The sequence below is a fragment of the Anopheles cruzii genome, chromosome 3 (assembly GCF_943734635.1).
Source record: "Anopheles cruzii chromosome 3, idAnoCruzAS_RS32_06, whole genome shotgun sequence".
NCBI lineage: Eukaryota > Metazoa > Arthropoda > Insecta > Diptera > Culicidae > Anopheles > Anopheles cruzii.
The window spans coordinates 39,895,798-39,917,454 of record NC_069145.1 but is presented as its reverse complement, the minus strand read 5'-3'; the positions used below and the strand labels follow the sequence as shown (position 1 = coordinate 39,917,454).

Sequence of the window (21,657 nt, the reverse complement as noted above, 5' to 3'; positions counted from 1 at the left end):
CGCAACGGCATAAACAGGTGCCGTGGTGTTGGTGGTGGCCGCTCGTGTTGTTCGTTTCGCATCGTGCGTCCCGCTCGCTCGCACGGTTTGTGCACGCAAGAAGCGCACGCACGCACGGTTTTGTGTTTCGAAAGCACCAACGGAGCGCAGTAGTATTGGAATCGTAGTTTCATTCGGACGTGCCCCGCGTGGTTCCGTGCCCGCAGAGAGCGCGTGCTGTCGTTCACACGCCAGAGAACGGCTGTGCCAGAACTCTGTGACCGTGCCGGGTTTGCATATGATTAGCAACGACAGTGGAACCATCGTTTCTCGTGTAGTGTCGTGTTTTCGGTTTCGCGTAAGCAGTGCAGTGAAGCTTTCCCCACTTCCACTGACCCAGTGCCAGTGTCCCAGTGTCGCGTGTAGCATCGGTGTTCCGCGCTCCGTAGCAATTGTGGTGCGTATCAGCCTCATTTCATTCCCCTCCGCAGCCCCAACAGGGCGAAAAAGGCCACTTTCAACTCCCCGTACAGGGCAAGTTGTCCGCTGGCTGGCTGGCTGGTTTGGTTCGTCGCTTGGTTCGTGTCGGAATCGGAACGGTACGACCACTAGTGAATGGCCCCACGGAAGCCCATACTACCACCACTACAGCGCTAACCAAAACAAGAGCTCCAGCTGTGGAGCGCAGCCTTTGGCGGTGGCAGAAATTGGGCACTTCTGGCGTTCTTTCTGCTGACGGGCGTGAACGGGGGTCGTTTTCCTGTTCCTGAACTACCTGTCGCGCTACCCCCGGCTGGCGAATGGTTCCGAGTGCAACATCAAAGTCGCAATTGGTGACCCAGGTGGTCGCGTGAAAGAACAACACGGAATCACCGGAAGTTCAAGGTGATGGCGATGCGCCTTCGTTGCGTTTATTGTGAGGGCCATCCATTCGAGTTAATAACCGCAAATGAACCGCATGATCTAGCCGCAGCATCACCACCCATCAGCAGCAACCTGAACGCAACACAGCTCTTGGTGGGGACAGGGCTTTTTGCGTAAAGTATTCCCGCAATTCGCCCTCTCTAGTGCGTAACGAGCGTGCACGTGTGTTGGTAACAGTGTGGCGTCGTCGTCGTTATTCTGCGGTCGCTTGGCCCGACCGCTCACAAACGGAGTGCTGTGTCTGGTGGGGGGCGCATTGGGAAAGGCACTAGGAGCATAAGAAGCTTTTCCTTAACCTCTGCCAAATCGTGCCGGATTTGGGCCGCCCCCATCGATTTGGGCAGCCGTCGCTTAGCGCGAACGTGGGCTATCTGGTTCTGTTTCGGCGTATCCTAATGCGCCCGTCCGGTATGATATTTTTGGTATTGCGACTCCAATCCGGGCCGTGAGCGGATTAGCGGATCTATGGTACGCACGATTGCTGGTGATCTCAGCTGTTCAAACGACGAACGTTCTTCCGAAGGCAGCACCGGAGCAGTAAAAGTTGGTCAAGATTGCAGGCTAATCAAATTTTAAACCATACCCACGGTGAGCCGGTGTTTGGTTGGTTGCATGCGTACCCCTAATTCGCTCGTTTATTGTTGCAACGCACAACAGACGTATTGACCGTATTTTGTATTTTCTACCCCGAGCACCCCGCTTTCGACTTCACATTGCCCTGGAAACCAGCTTGATTACCATTCGGGGTTAGCGTCCTCCGGAGCAAGCGGGAGCACCACCGTTCCAGGCACTGGTTCCGGTCCGCTGCGACGCACGGACGGCGTTTTGTTTGGAAACAAAAGTTTATCATGCCACTCACCCGCGCGGACCTTTTTACTACCGGCCGGGGCGGCCACAACGCTACGGCGCGGTCCCGCTGGGCCGGAAAAGTTTATGGAAATGCTCTGCTCTGCTGTTGGTGCCGGCCTTCCGAGCCGGAGCAGACTGTCGACATAAGATGCCGCCGCGCCGGAGATCTCAGACTCAACCGCCCGGGGGGCGATGCGTCCTGCGCAAGGAACAGGGCCGCAAAAACACAAGGAAACGAAACAAAAACCACAAACACTTGCATCAGCAGCAGCAGCTTGACAATGTCTTCGGCACCATTGCGTGAATGTGTCAGAAACTCGGACAGGCAAATCCCCCAGCCACGTGCCTGCGCCGACATGTCCTGCATGTCCTGTGTGGCGCGAGAGGAGAGCCTTGCGGCGGCGACGGCAAAACTGTTGGATACTTTTATTAAATTTATTCACATCAGTCCTTCTTCCCGGACGGGCAGCCCTGTGCCCTGTGACACGGCCGGCCGTACTCGCGGAGTGGCGACGAAGGACCGCCACAACACCCTGCGCCTACCCACTCTCTCTTTCTCTAATGCACTGATTCGGGAGGGAGAAAATGTTTGAATGGCGTGAATAGAAATTGACGTTTATTACATTCGAAGTCAAGTTCTGAAATTTACATTTTCCAACCCCGTGCGCCTCTCTTCTCTTCCACATTCTTTCTCTCTGTCAGTCTCTCTCTCTCTCTCTTTCGCTCTCTTGCCGGGTGTTTGTTTGTGGAAGCGTAACAAAGGGAGGCCAAACGTGAACGATTTTTCACGTGTTTTTCGTGGAACCGCGTCTCTTGGGGGTTTACCCTCCGAATTGTTGTATATTAATTTACGGTACGGGGTTTTCGTGCCTGGCCGGGGTTCTCCCCCGTGAGACCGAGAGGGCAGTGTCTTTGTATGTACGGTTGGATTAATTTTCCAATCGATTTCGGTTCCCCAACAGACGTAACTGCTTCGCCCATAATCCCCGTCCGCCGGTGATGTGATTCATGTGTTCGATTGGAACCACCACACACACACACTCGTCGTCGTCCAGCATTTACGTCCCCCTTGCTGTTGGATGATCATTGCCGAGTGCACAGTTCCTCACAAGAGGAAGAATTCTTCAAACTGCGGCACTCCCGGACAGCCCCGGACAGCAAAGGAGCATTTTCCGCTCGACGGGCGTCGCCCGAGCTTTTTATAGAAAACCATTACGTTTGATGTGCACCGCCCCCAGTCCTGTGGTGCCCGTGCCGTGCCGTGCCTCTGCCGGTGGTGGTGGCCTTTGATGTTTGCGTGCCATTCACATATCACACTCCTGCCATATCCTGCCGCTCGTTATCAAGGCGCCACCTGAGGGATTTTCTTTAATTTCTAATTCGAATTAGTCCATCTCCCCGGCGCACGTGGCGCACCGGATACGGAATCGCTCGCTCGCAACCGGTGATTCGGAGTGTTGGCGGAATTTTAAGATCATTGAACACCAGAGAGGGTGCGTCCTTCGGAGGAAACACCACACACTCGTAGAGGACCCGAACCCTCCCGAGGATAGCGCCGTACCGATGCGTTCCGACCGCCAACCGCAGAAAAATGTGGCCACCCTCACCCTCGTCGGAAGGATGATTGAAGCGGCAAGTGTACCCGTCCACAAACCACAGCCCCTTTGGAGCGCACGAAACCATCCCCGGTGTTGTGTTGAAAGAATTTTCAAGTTCAGAACCAGAACCCGGATTTTACGACCATCAAACACACACCGAATGAACGGCAAGAGGTTGGCAGTCCGACTCGGGAAGACGCAGTCCATGTGTATCAGATTTTTCCATTTCCTGTGTGTACATTTGGCGTTCGCCGCCAACCACCCCGGAATGGTTCTGGACGGGCTTTGTTTCCTCGCAGCCAGCCAGCCAGGTAACGGAAGCGGCGTAACGGAAGCGGCGGGCGCTTCTCGGGGAGGGGCGCACGTGTTTTCGGGTGCCGCGCGGTTCCGAGACGTACGGTTGGCGGCATTGCGTAGGGATCCGAGGCACGCGTTTTATAGTCCCCACGGTGCGGATGTTGCCACGGAGGGTGGCGCACTTTTCCGTTCGAATACGGCCCAAAAGCCGGAAGTCACGGAAAGGGCGATATCGGATTGGAGCGTGCGTTATGTCTCTCCTCATCGGCTTGTTTTCTTTGTTTCGCCCGTTTTCATTGTGTGGCCGTCACTGGAGGCGTGTGAAAATGGTGTGAATTGATAAGCGAGATAGCGGCCAAAGAAAGGCAGCCCGGCAGGAAGAGACAGAAACTTGTGTGCCGCAAGGACAACGAAAAGCTGGCTGGCTGGCTGACGAGATATTAAATTTCCACTCCGGAGCATTATCGTGTCGAGGAGCGGGGGGCCGAAGCGGACGAACGGACCCCGACGGACGCGCGCAGTGTACCGAGGGGGGCAGCTGCGGTAGGGCAAGGCACCGAAACAAGGGTCAACCAGCGCTCTGGTGATAGAGTGATAAAGGCACCGAATGGAAATGGAGTTTTCCGCAATTTTCCTTTTGAGGGGAGGATCCGAATCACCGGGGGGACACTTTAAATACTGCTCCGCCAACCTCGTCAACCCTCGTTTCCGCGAGTGCCGTGAACCTCCATCGGTCGATCGTTAGTTTGTTGTTTTTTTTATCGGTTTTCCATTTTCCGGATCCGTGAAGCTGCCGATAATGCGGAGATAATGTGGCCGCGAGGGTCCGAAGCCGATGGCGATGCTCTCGGCGAGCGCCTCTATCAGCGCCGGGGGCTGTAGTATCATTTGTAGTTGGCGTACCGTTTCAAGCAACCTTCGTTCTTTCTGCCCAACCGGGGTTGGAAATCTTTGAAATCGCACCGATGGCCGAGGGACGATTCGCCCGCAATGCAATGCGTCTGAAGAAGGGGCCCCTTTCGGTGGGAGCCATTCTCGGGGTTCGTCCTTTGATAATTCTAAACTAAAAGCTTTCGAAAGCTGCTGAGAATCGACGGGAGCGAGAGCAGCACAAGCGTGATTGTTTGTGAGATGTGAGGGAATGCTTCGTGGCGAGCATTTCAGTTGCCTTGAAAGCCTTCCTCTATGCATGTGGCAAGGAATGGACACAGCTAAAGTTAGCCAAAAGATAAATTCATTGAAACTTCCTCGTTTATCGATTTATTGAAAAAGGTTGTTAGACTTTGCGCCACTCCATTGAAATGTTCGCTCGTCTGGAAGTTTTATGCTCAAACACTTCCATGATAGCTTGACAGTTGCCAGACCAGACAGAACCCGATGCCAAGCGAAAAAATAATGTTGTTGTTTCCCTTATTCCCTTATTGAGTGTTGACACTGTTTTCGGCATAAACCGTTCTCCAGTAATTTTGTAGTGGATAACCCTCAGCTGATCCCACCAAGAACTTTCGATGCGCCGCTTGTTAGAACGAAAAATCACCATCACAAAAGCATTAAAGCCAGACTTTAAGCCAACAGCGTTGGCCTCTTGTCTAATCAGACAAAACGGGCCAACAGCATTGATCACTCTCCGCAAATTAACGTCTAATCGTCATTTCGTGGTGTAAGAGCAAAAAAACCACGATTTGCACAGCTTGACCACAACAAAGGACACTCAAAGCTCTGACAAATGATCCTGTACAATGACATTTTTTTCATCACGATAAGTGAATTACAGTTACGGAAGAAGAGAACCAGGCACCGGGACGAATGATTCGAAAACCGAGAGCCCCGAGGGCTGGCGTTATTGGGTCTTGATCCGTGCTTTACGTAACCCTGTCGAATGCTGTCTTTAGTTTAAAAAATTAGAAATTATCGGAAGAAACGAATCGGAAGCCACGGCCACCCTTTGGCTGCTTCCTTAAAACACGAATTCGGTATCGATCTTAGCAGCAAGACCACCCCACACATTAAAGAGAGGTTAAAGTGTTGGTGCGCGCACCATTTCCGAGCATGACCGGGCCCCCATGAGCATGAACCATAATGTCCCTCTAGTGCTCACACCACCACCGCCCGGCACAGCCACGTCGACCAAGCAGCGGGCCCGCGGCGGCGAACGTAACTAATAATAATTAAAATTTATATGCGCTGTCTTATTTTTCGTTGTAGTTTTGCGCCGGCACCACAGAGGCACCCCGCCACAGATCATACGCTGCAAGGGCCACCGAGGAACGGACCGCGGTACCTAGTACCGATCTCACCCCGCTGGCTGGCGCAACGCAACCACAGCGCGAGGATTGAGGAGATTGCTGCAAATGATTACAAATGGTCAGCCACACCAGTAGTGGGTTCATGCTTAGGCGCCATCTACTGGGCGTTCGCGGCACGGCCAGACCCTCTTGACCCTAGTTCGCGGCTAGTGAGCACGGTTTTGCTGGAGAACGCCCAGCGTCCGTGAAGTGAAGAGTGTGTGCGGCGACGCGTGGGAGTGGCCCGACCTGCCACGAAGAGGGGAGCCATACATTTCCGCAGTATCCGTTTTAAAAGTGTCAATTCTAGGTGGTGGTTCTGGGCGCGCGAGTTTTGGCGTCTTGCGGTGGTGTGAAGTGTTCGCTCACCAATCGGTCCGAGTCGAAATTGGTGCGTGGTCCAGGTGACCGCTTGTTACCGGCCTGTGTGTGTGTGCTTGTATGCGTGTGTGTGTGTGTGTGCAACAAGAGGCCACGAGGCTTTCGGGCATTAAGATGAAGCTTTAATGACCGACGCCTGCCAGCGGATCGTGTTGGTGGTTCCTCCGGTTGCGACGGGCACCACGATGCAGACATCCGTTCCTGGAGTGGAGTGATTTTAGGGTGGCGGCGGGGTGGTTATGCTCCAGTGGCCAACGCTCCCCGGGGGCGGGTTCCAGTGAGCGTCACCGTTCCGAGTCCGGGGTCCGGCCACCAATGTTCCCGATGTGTGTGCATTCAATTAAAATTTAAATGAGCATTTGGTGATGTCATTACGTTCGGATGATAATGAACAGGATTATATTCGGGGTGTTTCTCATCCTAACGTGTCGGCCCCCGGCACACGCACCCCACTCGACCGCTGGGCGCGTCGGCTCGGCCTTCCAGCTGCTGCTGGCGAGCCTGTTGCTCGACGGCTCGACCCTACCGGGCGATGGCGGCGGTGGCGGCGGACGGCTCCGGTCCGGTGCTGGCATCCTGGCCATTCAGGCGTCTCCTCTTGCACCAGGTTAGTATAGAGCGCGGCAACCCGACTGTGATCACTGTTCTTTTCCTCCCGTAGACCGCTGGAGCCGGAGCACCGACGAGTGTGGGTGCCAACTGCGTGGTTTTCGGGCAACTTTCGTGTGCACAATTGATTCATTTTATTGGTACGAATGTCCGGTGGACATAAATTCCACCTCACAGAGCCATCGGAAAGCCTCCAGCGCGCGCGCGCGCGCCACGTTAATTAGAGGTTTAAACGACAAATGTTCCTACCGCCGGGCGCTGATTAGTGTTTGGTGCGAAGGGTGGCCCGATTTGGCTGGCATGCTGATTATTCGTTGATGCTACTGATGAGAGAGACCGGCCACCCCGCACCCGGCCGGGGCCGAACTGGAGAGTTTTCCGATAAACGCCCCGGATCCACCCGGGGGTCGGTGATGAATTTTGTCGGGCGGTGCTTTCAATGGAAAACTTACTGGTTAACCGATGTGCAACCTCCCGGCTATTCAATTCACTTCGCTTTGAAGCTTTTATACCGAAAACACGGTTTTCCACCGTGAGCAGAAAGTGTGTACTTTGCGTGCTGGCGTTGGCTTCCAAATAAACCCACCCGCCGCTGGGGGGCCCATTCAGCATGCTCATCCAACCGGTACTTTCATCCTTCATTTTCGTGTGCAGCTTTCGAGTTTCGAGCCCTTTTAACGGTGCAACATTATACGGGTTGCCCCGGAGCGGATCGGTTTGAAATCTATACACGAATACAGTTCAACCGCAGTCAAAGAATATTTGATATGAAGTATTAGAGTTTTTTTCGTCCCCCTGATGACTTTTTGATAGTTTTGAATGATTATGGAACTCTGCGGCTTCGGATTTTCCCGTTTCTCATGCGACGCGATAGATTGCCTGCCGTGTTCCTAGCGATTACATGTCGGACGGCGCGGTTTGCATCAATATTTAATACGTTCTATCTGCGACCAACCGACGGACGAACATTCGTTGGTCCGCCGACCACGGGTTGGCCGTTGCTGAGGTGCTGAACGACTAATCGAGTGTTCGTGCCGGAAAATCGTAAACAAAAAAGGGGTCCAAGAAAATTGACCCACACGTCGTCAGCCTGGTGGCCAGTAAACGATATTAACTGTTAGCACCAGCTTGTAACCCGTCCGCGTTTGGGAAGAGGGTTTGGCTTTCAGCCCCGGTCGGGTATCGATGGTTTTTAATTGATGGCAGTGTTGTGAAGAAAAACGGTCGCTCCGGTAGCTAGCAGAATCGAAATTTACGATAAATTATTTATAACAGCATATGTTACGCCCTTCGCACTGACCGGAACGGCAGCCAGCAACATGCGACGGCGGAACCCACTCCGGTGACTCCTGGAGTTGATGGATTGATTGAATTAAGCTCCGAAAGCCGGTGACCCGATTTTAATTGCCCCGAACGCGGCGGCACTATCCGGGACGCTAAGCTTTTGCCGGCGGAAGCAGTTACTGCTGCGCTACACTGGGGCAATGATTTAATTTAATGCATCATTTTCCGACATGACGGGCGGGCACGGTTTGCTTGTTGCGCTCCCGAAGCCATCCGATTTTTGAAGTCCCGGACACGAAATAACTCACTGACGAATGGGGGTTTCGTATGGCCGCCGAGAGGTTTGCCAACGCTTTTTGTCGACTTCAATCAGTGAAGCGACTGATCGGATCGGGGCGCGATGAATATTTTGCCGACTGCTCATTAGTGTTAGGGGTTGCGCTTGAAAGGATTTTAACGTGGATTCATTTGTAGCGCAGCAGAGCGAATAGTCCTCTGTCGTTGGGTCACAGTTTGCATGTTTCAGGATGAAAATTAGTTTCTGTTTGCCAGATGCAAACTGTGAATGGGATGTCGATGGACCTGGTTTAGTGTTACCTTGAAACGGTGGCTGGATGCCGTAGAATCACCACCTTCGTAGTGCACCCACCGGCAGCTACACTTCGCAAGCCGAACCGGTGTACCGGGGTGAGGGTATTTGATTACACTTGGGAAAGTTTCGAAGTTATGAGACTAAATTTTGATTCCATTTTAACAAGCTCAAACGCTAAGCTATGTGATGCAAAATAATGGTTGTTTATTTGCCCGACAGAACTTGTGAGCGAATAACACAACATTCCGAGTGGAATGCACCCTCCGAAACGTTGCGATGGCTTTGCGTGCACTTCGTTCAAATTTTCAGCCATAAAAAATCACATTATACATTTTAATAACTATTTGGACCCACCCAGATTATGCTGCTCTGTTCAATAATTCAGTTACGATGCAGTCCCGGGTCCCGCTTTTCCCGCTGGCGTGCTCCCCTCTTTCTTGGCTGCAGGCTGCACTTCGACCGGGGTTCGCCAGGGTACTCCAGGCGCAATTGCGACCTATTGGTGCATTATAGTTTAATAATCCTACCGATGGCGCACAGCAAGGGCTTTACATGTTGTGCGCCGTGCACACTGCAAACAGTCGCGGTCAGTCGATTGCCACGGCGCATCGGGGACTGTCCGTTCGACAGCATAATATTCAAACACCGAGATAATTGAAACGGAACACATTCCGGGCGGATATGTTATTTGTAAGCGACCGGCGCTACCTCCCGGTGGCGGTGGTTCCCGCGGCAAACAGTCGTTAAATTTGTAACAAATATGCGTGCGTTGCTAGCGGCGACCGTTTTCATTTTAGAACGGGTCCCCTGGGAGAAGGACTTATTGCCGTTGCGGCATACTCCGGATTGTTTGCCTGGCGTTCTACTACCCCCCTCGCGTGAACATGCTCTCGTGTACGGTCAATCATTTTGAAAACCCCGCCGAGGTATTGGCCACCGGTTTGTAACGTTAATTTGTTAATGCAGTTTTTTTATATAAAGTTTTCCTATTGGCGCGATGTTTGTTTGGCGTACACAAACTAACGATGGTAGAGTGGTTTGAACCTTCTTCAAAACGACGAACGACCAAAACTTGATCGATGTTTGGAACATTTTTTTTTTTCACAAATAGTTATTCACAGTCATACGAATCATTCGATGGTGGGTTCGTTGTCGCGATAATGATGAGATAAAAGATAGAATGATAACTATTCGGATGAAAGTGATAATAACGTACAGAACATTATGTCTCAATTTATGCATTACTATTGTGTGGGCGCCAAGTAAATGTACTCAGTCCGAAGCCCAGCATTGGATACAATTACGTCACATGGGCCACTAGAAAATATAACTTTTGTCATTTTAAATGCATTCTTGTACTGTTGTCCAAGTCAACAAGGAATTGTTGTTATTGTTGTCAAAAAATGTCCAAAAGGGCCGCGGTCATTTGAACGAAATTATATTCTGAGTAAATTGCCAATAAACGACATTTTATATACCTTAAATAAATCTTCTTAATTTTTCAAAATCGACAGAAAAATGGCGGAGTTATTTGACATTTAAATAGGTCCTGTCACTATGGCGCACCCTGTACGGTCAAGGTGTAAGCCATAAGGATGTTCGCCCTTCAGAAGGCTATTGAAATTTGAAATTGATTCAAATACTAAAAAAAAAAAAAATAAAATAGAACTTGTCGAAATTTGATAAATAATTTCTGATTCATAACGATGTCTGGTCCTTGTTTCATGCTGAACGACTTCTTCGTAAAAGCTTCCAAGCGATCGTGGCACAAACGTGTTGTGTTGAGGTGAGCCTATTCAGAATTGTTCGCTAGAAGCTGATCAAGCTGAACACGAAAACCTCTGACTGTTACCAATCCAGAGACGCATTCGATTGAACGGGCATGTTCAATCGAAAAAAATCTAATTAAACTTTGAAAAGACAATGAACGATCGCCTTCAAACCTACCTACTACACTGCATCAACAAAGTAGTAAATCAAAGGCGCAGAAACAAAATCTGCGTTTGAGCGCTCGGCACCCATTCAACCCGCGGCGTGTGGCGGCATTTGAATAATTAACCCGTGCACGGGTTGTACGGGGTCCTGTCCTGGCTTAGATTGAGCCCCGCGCCCCTAGATGAACTTTTCCGGCAACAAAATTAAAACGCAACAAACGCAACCCCGCGTACCGCGAGCAAATCAATCGGTACGCGCGCGGGTTGGAGTGTTGTTGTTGATTTGTTCATTGTTCCGTTTTGTGCGATATTGGTCCAGTGGCCCGCATTGGCGTGAGAGTGTGTGTGTGTGTGCCGGTTGTGTGCTTTGTTTTGGTTTTGTTTCTCCATCCGCACGCCAATTTTTTATGTAACAATCCGGCGGAGTTAGTTGCGCTACGCCAGTCCTCTATTGCTACGGCCACACAGGACAGCGAGCGAGCGGCTTTTTTATTGATGCTCTTTTTTGTTGTTGTTCGGTTTTTTTGCCTCTCTCTTTCACTCTCTCTCTCTCTCTCTCTCTCTGTTTCTCTAACTCGCACACTTTGCATGAGTGCAGCACCATTTGTTTGCACTCACGTTGCGCGAACTAATTGTGTTAGCGTTTTGTTGCCCAATTGGGTAAAATGCGAAGCATGTGCAGAATCAGTATCAAAACACTTTGCTCCGCTTGGTGGAGGAGGCACGGGTGGAGGCCTACACTATCCTTTCGGTTAGTGCACCGTGAAATTGTAGCTGTACAATAGCGGTATTGCTGCTCACTTTTAGACTATGCGAAACACTACTCGTCTCGATAGTGTGATAGATTGCCTTTGTGGCGCGGACTTTGCGATTTCTCCTGATTACGCGGATTTAGTTGAATGTTTTGGTTTATTCTGTCTGGCATAGTGTTTGATTTAGCTCATGTCTAGCTTGTTTAGTTAAGCTTTCCACATCCAATACGCTGCATTACGTTTTCAGCCACTTTCCTAAGTATTGTATTGCTTGTTTTATTGCTCCTTCCCTTCAGTGTCTCTTACTTTGATTATGCATCATGTGATTATGCATTATTTATTAAATTCAATAAATGAATATAAAAAAATATATTGTCTTAATTAGTTTTGTGGAGTTTTACACTTAACAGTTGTCGATCTCTGTCGTTTCGATCTTTATTTTGTTTGTCGTGTACTACATTTTCTTTAATTTACTATTTTCTTCTCTCAAGGACTGCTTTTGTTTCCTTTTTAATGGCTTTTACTTTCCCGTCCGGTCTTTAACAACTTTGCCCATACATAAATGCAACCTCCTATAACTTATCACTCCGTGCCATATCCGTGCGTCTCCCCGTTGGACTAAAGCACTCCAATGATCGCCCTTTTCACGGGTCGCGCACACCTCACTCTATTTGTTTCGCGCCCCCCGCCCCGCCGTGCCTCACTGGGCGATCCATTGTAGTGCGCGATCTCGGGTGTGATCTCCTGTTGAGCGGAAAATCGAATCGCAACATTGCACGCGAAACAAAGGCAATCGAGCGGTTAAAGCGCGCACGGCGGTGAACAAGCGGAACGGAGCCGGGACACCGCGTAGAAGGAGTGACACGATTTAAATAGGAAAAAAGGTGGAGAATTGAGCAAAACAAACACAAAAAAATTAAATGAAACGAAACACAAATAAAAACAATAAAGCACGACGCGAACAGATGCCATGCAGCAGCAGCAGCAGCAGTGACGCCGTGTGCTGTGTGGCGTGCAATTGCACTTTCGGGTGGCGCACAGCATAAAGGGCATTCGCTATGCCGCCCTTAGTATTGGTGCACAGCGACAAAACAGCTTATAATCGCATTGCTTCGCACGCCCAAGTGCCAGTGGGAGCAGTAGGTGAAGGACACGCAGCAGGATAGCGGCAACAATAATGGAAAACAAGCATTTAAAGCGATGGGTTCCCATAAAGGAATAAGCACTCTGTGTGTGTGTGTGTCTGTGTGTGCCTTTTGGTGCTCTAACAGCACATTAACACGGTAGGTTTATTTTGCACTATTTATTAGCGTTCCATTTCGGTTTGCTTCGCCGGACGGCATCGTGATGATTTTTCCATTGCCACCACCGCCGGACACAGTCACGGAAAAGTTTGCCCCCGTCGGGATGTTAATTATTCGCTAAAAGACCGAAAAAGGGCCATCAGCGAGCAAAACCAACGACGACGGCGCTGGGGGAGGGCTTTAAATTGGTGGTTGGTGCGGGAATTCGCGCGGTGGACCAAAACTTGCGGGAGTTCTAAGTTTTCACAGACATCGCGCTTCTTTACGGGATTCGCTTCGCGTTCTAATCGCTTACGGTCGATGCGAATCGGATGCAGTGGCCCCCGGGGGGCACAAATTGGAATAGTTGTCAAACTTTTCCGCGAGTTTTCCTTTTCGTTGGGTTCTTTTCCCGCTTCTTTTTGGCAGCCGTTTGCCATTAATTCCGTAGTTGATTCTCGGGGGTCTTTTTCGGGAGCTAATTGCGAACACTGCATAACATCAACCGGCGTTGACGGCGATGTGACGGCGATGCATCGATCACTCATATGCCAAATGGGGGGAACCAATCCATTTTTAATAAACTCTCCCGAAAAGGAACCGGAACCACATTAGGCGAAGCGAGTGCAGTGATGATGAACTCTCGGGCTGGCACGGCGCGTAATTAAAATACTCCTTCCACGACCTGCCACGGATAAACTTCGTCCTGCCGGTCTGACCTGGCGATCCGTACGCTTCTCTGGGCGCTCTTGAGCCTTGGAGAGCCCCTTATCGCTGTCGTCACCCGGGCTATGTGTGCGGCTTCTACTCTGCGCAAATTGAAAGTGGAATCCATTTCGGCTGCCGGGCTTTCGTGTCCGGATCGTTTGGCCCATTTTCTTGAGTTTTGGAGAGGGCGCCCGCCGACGGGTTTGGGCGGATTGGAACACCCGATGCCCGATCAATAGTCGCTCCCAGGCTCGTCCGAATCGCCGATGCGCCCCCGGATGGGAAGTTATAGTTTCCCGTCCGGAAGCTTCAGCGCCGGCACAGCGCCATTACCAGTACCTCCGGTACCGGACTCCACCGCGTTGTCCGTGCCCACCCCACCCGGGACCGATGGTGGGGTGGGAGGACGATGTTGGGGATGTTGTGAATAAACTTTACGATAAATTAAGAAATAATAGCTGCAGGATAATTGATTCGGTCGAAGTTCTGCTTCTTCAGCTCGTTTGCATGTGCCCAGACAGACAGAGAAAATGTGAGAGAAAGAGACAGATACAGAGAGAGAGAGAGACTGAGTGAGTGCTCGATTGTGTGTTGAGAATGTTCCTCTAGATTTGGCGCGGGTTGGCGCTCGCGGTGGAAATGTGCGTTAATAAAACAGAAATTGGTTTACGTTTGGCTGGTTACGCGCTGCTAATGGCGGCGGTGTCGGAGCGCCGATGCACACATAATTTGATTGGGGAGAGCCCACCAAATAAAAACCACCCACCCCGGGGCCGGTGGGGCTTTGTCCGGGCAGGGATAACAACTACAGCCGGTGAAGTAGTATTAAATTTAATTTCACCTCTTAATTGAAGCATGGATCCAAGATAAATACACTCGGTTTTGGTTGTTTTTTTCGGTCCTCGCTGTTTCGTTCGCCCTCCGAGACGTCCGTTCAATCAGCTTGGGTTGATTGGTTCTTAATTAAATTTGATAGCAGAGCGGATCATCTTGGATTGGGATTGGGCTTGCCTGACATGATTTAATGTTTCCCTAATTACTACGGGTTCAGTTTACACTAAACGAGAACCGGTCATTTAGCGCGGTCTACAGCTGATGTACAGTAGTATGTGAGTGCCCATAAAAAGTCGAGCCGAACCTCCGAACTCCCAGGACCAAGGCAAATTATAGCCAAATTATTCGCTTTTACGATCTGCCAAAGGCTCTCAAAGCGTACTTTAATGTCTGTGGTGCCGTCGGGACTAGTTTTGGTACGCCGTGCCAGCCGGGAGAAGTGTCCTGCTTCCCGGAGCTGGCAACGAAAATAGTTCCACCAGATGGCGCGCCCGTTTGCGCTCGGTTTAAATTGGGTAAGTGTCGTACTTGTTGTGGCCAGCACACTCACACACACACACACGGGAACGGCCGGTGTGTAAAACGTTTTAATTAAAGCCACACAAGCCGGCCACACGTGCTCGAGTTTTAAGGACAAACGTGTTTACTATGCACCGGAAGAAGTGGCGGGGATAGTTTTCCCCGGGCACTTTCCCGGGCTCAAGTCTCAAGACGCGCCAGGATGAGTTTTTGGGGGGTTGTTATGCCCATTTTTATGCTCTCCCTAATTGTGCCCGCTACGCTTAAGGACCCCACAGAGGGAGAGCGAGAGAGAGAGATTGGGACCCATTTACAGTGGTTCCGTTTCGGGTAATTTTGGAAGACCACCGGGAGAACCCGGGAGTAGCTGCGCGAGGACACCCGGCAGAAAGAGAGCGAGACAGCGTCAGTGTTTATGGGTTCTCGTGTACACGACCTCGTTAAACTGTTTGCCTTCCATTACCGGTTCCGGACGAGAGAGAGGCTGTCCCGCGTGCACAGCAATCCCGTGGGAAGCAGACGGTGCGCGGTGGTCGGGGGTGCGTCATCCGACGGACGTGTGTCCCGTCCGGATCTGGGACAAGGCGTTCTTTGTGTCGCCACCAACAGGAAGACGTTTGACACAGGCGCACAGACAGGCAGTGATGCAGTGGCAGGTGTCCATTTCCTTGGTGACCTTGCGCACATGGGTCTGTGTGTGCGTGTGAACCGCACTGAATAATGCATCCCGATGGCCTTAGGTGCGCCACATCTGAGTCCTGGGCGGGGTGGTGGGCCCTTCGCGATGGGGCCACGTATCTGCGTATTTTGGGAGTCATAAACATTCCGCTCCCTGATGACACCTAGCTTCCTCAATTCGGTCGGCTTGGTTCTTCATTAGCCCTCAGCACTTCTTTCGCCGGCTGTCATCCCGGTGGCGGCGGCCTTGCTTTCGGTCGAATGGCCGAATGAGGTTGCGGCAGGACTTCCGGTGAAACTAAGCGCCTATAATTTGCTCCACCGGCAACCGCCCTACGGGGATCTCGTGAAATGCCGGCTAAATGGCGTTTTGTGTGCGAAGTTCGGGCGAAGAACTAAGTCCAGCCGAGATCTTCTTCCGGGAGTGTATCGGATACACATACGAGGTGTGTTCAAAAAGTTCTGACTATTTTGTATTGACGCGGGCTACGTATGTTCGATTTTCTATTTGTGGCGTTAGATTGCTACACATGGGATTTATGTTGACAATTTCGGCCACTTTGAGTAATTAGTCAATTTTTAACGGCTGTTTGAGAAAAATTACTGGTAAAGAATTGGTATACAATTTTGTGTGAAAAACGAAATTAAGAGCTCGGGCTCAATTGAAATGTTGACTGTGGCTTATGGTGAAGCTATTAAGACCAAAAGCAGCGCTTATCGGTGATTCAAAACTTTTTCAGAGGGCCGAGAAGGTGTGAACGTCGAAAAGCCATGTTGCCCTGTGACTTTTTCTTATTCCGGATACTGAAAGAGGCCATGAAATGACGACGCTACGATACGATTTAGAAGATAAAAACGGCATCGCCGAGGCAAGCCACGACACGGCCAAGCAAAACAGTTGTAAAAAATAGACTGATTACTCAAAATGGCCGAAATTGTCACCATAAGTGAGTGACATGTGTAGCAACCTAACGCCACAAAAATAGAAAATCGGATCTACGTAGCCCGCGGAAATTAAAATGTTGCCAAAATTTTTGAACACACCTCGTACACTCGTTTGTCGCAGGTCAAGTGTGACTCCCGGGATCATTATGCGGAAGCAAATTGGTGCGAACCTTTCAGTGTCCGCTCCGCCGTATCTAGTGGTGCGGGGCCAATGGATCGGTGCATCCTAGGTGCTCTCGGTCGTAGTAGTGAAGGTGATCTACACCGTTTTTTTTGAAGCCAGCCCCGGGGCTGGCTCATCAAAACCGGACGATGGCCGGCGGACACCCCAAGACAAAGTGTCAGGCCCGTTGGACGAGCTGCTCGTCCGATAGTTTGTCTTTCGCCGCAGGACACCCGAACCAGGGGCACTGCGGAGTGCCCCAATGGTGCTACGGTGCACCGGGAATGACATCTACATCTCTCTCGACGGTTATCACATTTCGGTCCTCGTCGAGTGGCCTCCTTTTCGGACACTCTCTGTCTCTCGTACCGGGAATTTCTATCCAGTGGAGACCAACCGATTGGCACACTCGGTCTTAGGAACGTCTCTTCCGAGATGCATAGGGTCGTTTGTATGTCAGTCAGTGCATGTCCGGTGAGCCTCTCCGGTGTGTTCGGGTTAAAAGGTTACCTGTGCTTGTACCTGAGCGCGGGACCAGCGATGGCACAAAAAACGGCCGCACTTTGATGATGGTAATTTGAGGTTTTGAAGTAGGTTAACAAGACGAAAATGGAATGACCGGATCGAAGCCCACAAGCGGAAGCTCCGGTCGGCCCGGGAAGAGGAAGTGACCGGGGCCGGCGTGTGTGACCGACCGATAGAGCGGATAACGACCAGCGGGAGAGAAGTCAGTAAAATATGACGGCGAGACCAGCAGAGGAGATTGGCCAGGGGTCCAATCGGGCCAGTTGTCGTGGTCGTTGTAGAACATGCAGCCGCGTTACAGACAAAAGCAAATCGAAAACGGGGTTTTTTCGGGGAAAACACGCAAAATGGCACGGAAAGGCAGTGGGTGACCGGGACGGAGGGTGCTTCGGAAACGACCGGCCGGCTGACCCGGCTTAGTCGTTCGGCGATTAAAAGGCGATTAACGATGCCGTGGGCCCATCCCACCCCCGGGGGGCGGTCGTGTTGAGTGCTTTGGGCACTTTGAACGACCCGGGGAAGGGATTAGTACCGTCGCGGGTTCGCTGCGGACCGCGCTTAGTTGGCGTGTTGAGTGAAAGTTCCCTAATGGTGCCCCCCGCTATACTCGTCCTGTGTTCTGGTTCACGAAAAAAGCGCTCCCTTTAATCGGGTGAAGACTTGTTTCCGTTCGGTTGATACGTGATTGCACGGATCCAGAGGGCAATCTTTCACTTTGCAAATATTATCTGAAGGATCGATTTCAAAATAGCTTCGAATGAAACATGCCACCGAGAGCAAATACGCAAATTAGCATCACGGCGCCAGGTGAGCAGCGTAAGGGCGGTAGCCGGTTGGGTTTTGTTGGGTGCGAAATTAACACGAGGCGTCGTTGTCCGCGTTGGCTGTGACTCATGTGTGTCGCGCGTTGTCACACAGCCGAAACTGAAAATAAGAAGGCGGAAAAAGGGTCGTAAAATAACGTGATGGCAACTTTCGTAAAGTTTCACTCTCTCCCGCTTCAACGCTGGGCGCGCGCCGATAATCCGAAGATGATGACACATCCGAGCAAATAAACCCGCCTCTCAGCACCGCCCGAGCCCGACACCGTTATGTCGAAAGTCTCGGCCGCGTCTCGCGTGTGCGGTTGATGCTGTTTTTATTGCCGGAAAGTTTTGTTTGTTTCATCGTGCAGCAAGATGAGGCGCAAGAAGCCCTGTGTGATAAGGCCACCGACGCCCCGACGCCCCGACGGCAGGTGCGCGCGTAGGTGAGCCTGTGAAGCTCGTCGGCAATCGGCTCGCAAAAGTTGTCCGGCGATCCTGTTGGGCGAGACCGGGCGAAAATATTTGGCTTCGAAAACAGTTTCTTCGAGTTTTGAAGGTTTCTGACTTAGAAGCTTTGTTTTTGCTTGTTTGTTTTAACCTCGGCGTTTCGGTTTCTTTCGCTGTTTGAATATTTTTGTTTCAACTAAAAAGAATGTTTTAAATTGCAAGCGATTAGATGAAATTCTTTTTTTTTGCAGGTTGCACGTTTGCAACCTTTCCTGTGAACGAACATTTTGTTCTGCCGTTTACCATTCATTTGGTATTATAATATTAGGTGTGTATATTCTTTTTTCGAAATACTTGTTTGATCATTGTCTACTGTCATTACGTACTTAACGCGTTTTTTTGTTAAAGTGTAAACAACACCTTTTTTAAGCATTTGAACATGCCATGTTTTGCTCCTGGTAAAATGGTTTTTGCGGGGAGTACTTTTTCATTACTTCATTATGAAGAAAACTGCTACCGCAAGTCATTAAATTTTAATGGAAGTTTATGGTAAACTTGCTCTTACTGACAGAACGTGGTCGATGTGGTTTGCACGATTAAAAAGTGGTGTTTTTGGCTTACAAGACCAAGAGCTTTGAACCAAAGCTTTGACGACGAGAATGGGATAATAGACATGAAATAGATTTTTCAAAATGACAACGCTCGACCACACATCGCAAAACCGGTCAAAACTTATCTCAAAAATGTCGGATGGGAACTGTTATTCCGCCCGCCGTGCTCACCATATATTGTTCCTTTGGACTACTACTTATGCCGTTGCATAAGTAACGATTTAGCAGCACAGTAGTTTCCTTCTTATTGAAAAGTGGATCTCTGATTGGATCGCTGATAACGATGAGAAGTTCTATCGACACGAACTCGAAAATGACCTGCAAAATGGGAGAAAGTAGTAGCTAACGACGGTTAATACTTTCATTAAGGTAGTCAGACGTTTTATTGATGTATTTAGTACACCAATGTCGAATAAAAACCGCACGTCGAATACTTCATACACCTAATATTTTGTAGTAACATATCTAACAACTATTGTGAATAATTGAACAAAGTTTCACAAATTGTAGTTGGCTACATGTTTCGTGTCGAGAATGTAACCCTTAGAGTGAAATTCAATCAATAAATTGATCCCCTTTGGCAACAGTTGCAAATAAACGCGATCGATTGGCTTCGACGAACGAAAGACTTCAACGACCGCCGATCGGACGCAGGCGACGAACCGCCCACAAATGGTGGTGCGATACTCTGGCGACCCAGTTTTCTTTCACCGGGACCCATCTTCGGACAAACCAGTTTGTTTATTACCGCTAACCGTATTTACTTTTGGCCAACATTTGCCAGCAACGGGCGGGCGGTCGGTCGATCGGCCTCTTTTTTTCTGGTTTCTACCCAGAAGCGTCCCATTCGCACAATGCTTTCGGGGTGTGTGGCCTTCCCAGAATGGTGATTATTGACGCACGCAGGAGGTTCATATTGTGTTGTGTTGGTTGTCACTTGCCTCTAAACGCTTGCGAAACGTCGGGCCGTGGCGGGCGCTTCCAATTTTTAGCTCACGATATGATATGAGGCGCTATATCAACAGCTTAGCTGGCCCGAGAATGGGCATCCGACAATCAACATCTACCCACACACGAGTGGATGAATCGTTAAAGCGATTTGGTAATATTGACAGAAATTCCGACGCAGCGGCAGCGGATCCTGCGGGGCAAAGTGACGGCCCCGAGCCTAGCATCATCTTCACCGTTGACGGGCGAGCTCAGCCGTCCGGAAACTGACACTCCATTATAAGGACTTGGGCTATCCGGTAGCACTTCCTTCCCGGAGCGTGGCAGGACCTGTTTCGCCTGCCAAGGCGCGCCAGTGTGTGCGACGCGCCATCGAACGGATATGTCTTCAAGTGGGGCGCAGCGAGGACACTCTGTTGCTGTCGATGTTCATCCCGCTGGGGCGGAAAATTGATATTTTGATAATGGCCAGCGGACGAGAGACGTCGGAAATGCTGATTACAGACAGTTTCGAGCAGATGATTGTTGCTCCGTGCGAGTAGTTTGCAGCGTGGCACCGGTTTCGGAATATTGAATTTCTATCGAATGGCTGCTGAGCAGAGAAAGTTTCGTCGAAGTCATCATTCGAATCGGTTGTTCGGGAATATTAATATTCACTATAGTTTCCCCATTTTATCTCCCTCTTCGGTTTTATTTTATCAAATCAACGTTCGGCCCCCGTATGCTGTGGCTTAACCGTGTCTTTGTTTTTCTTTTTCTCGTTTTAGGTAAGCGGCTCGCTGAGGTCAACCGTTGCAGTTTGTACAAAACGCGATGGTGTCACCCGGTATCCGGTCAATGTTGCGCCAGTCAGTCAGCACGAACGCGGTTCCTTAGGCTGAACTCGTACAGGACTGCCAATCTGTCGGGGCCAATCTGGGGAATGGCGTGCCCCGAGTGCACCAGAAAGTGCACGAGGTGTAAGGACGTTGTTTCTTTAATCGAAATGCGAGGCGATCCACCGAACAATCACAGATAAATCTCCGCGACTCCGCGTACTTGACACCGTTCTGGTCGCCGTGGGTATTACCTCTTCATTTTCAGACGTCCGTTGAAGCTGAGAGATTTATGATTGTTTGGGTCCGTGCTCCAGCGGCCATTACACCGGTTACACAAACTGGCCAGCTCCGGCTACCCGAGCTAAGAAAACCCTTCAATTAGCGAGCAAGCCCTGTCTTGGCCTCGAAAATAGACGGGAGTTACAAAAGCATCGAGCATCGAGGGCTTTTTCGAGGGGTTCTGCATCAACCATATAAGCATAACCACCACCGATGCGGCTGTGTGAGTCGAACGCAGGCTTCACACACGCACACCCACCAAGCGGTGGTCATGTCACGCCTTTGGAGAGTGGGACGGGATTGAGAAAACAAAGTTTTGATGGCGACTGGATGGTGTTGATGAGCTTGCGACTATGCTTTTTGAGCGGGTTGAATATGCTGTGGGAGAACCAGCCACCGGCCATCGGATCAGAGAGCCACTTCCTTGAGACACTTCGATCGCCAAGTCGCGAAATCGGTCTTGTCATAATATTCGTGCAGAAAAGAACGGCCCAAGGGTTGTGGTTGTGTGGTTAGTACGGGTTAGCCCCCACGAACGATCTCCGCGGGTGCGCGGTGGTAGTGGTGGCCGATGATCATCTGACCATCGCCGCCCGGGGTGGTGCTAGA

At 50.5% G+C, this 21,657-nt stretch overlaps 1 protein-coding gene across 1 annotated transcript in view; it reads left to right on the top strand.

The window, feature by feature from the left end:
* The first annotated feature begins 6,694 nt into the window (after positions 1–6,694).
* LOC128270386 (uncharacterized) overlaps positions 6,695–21,657 on the top strand; it is a 153,627-nt gene continuing 138,664 nt past the window's right edge. The window contains exon 1 of the mRNA XM_053007785.1: positions 6,695–6,920. Coding sequence (XP_052863745.1) covers positions 6,695–6,920 — 226 coding nt within the window. The remainder of the gene's footprint in view (positions 6,921–21,657) is intronic.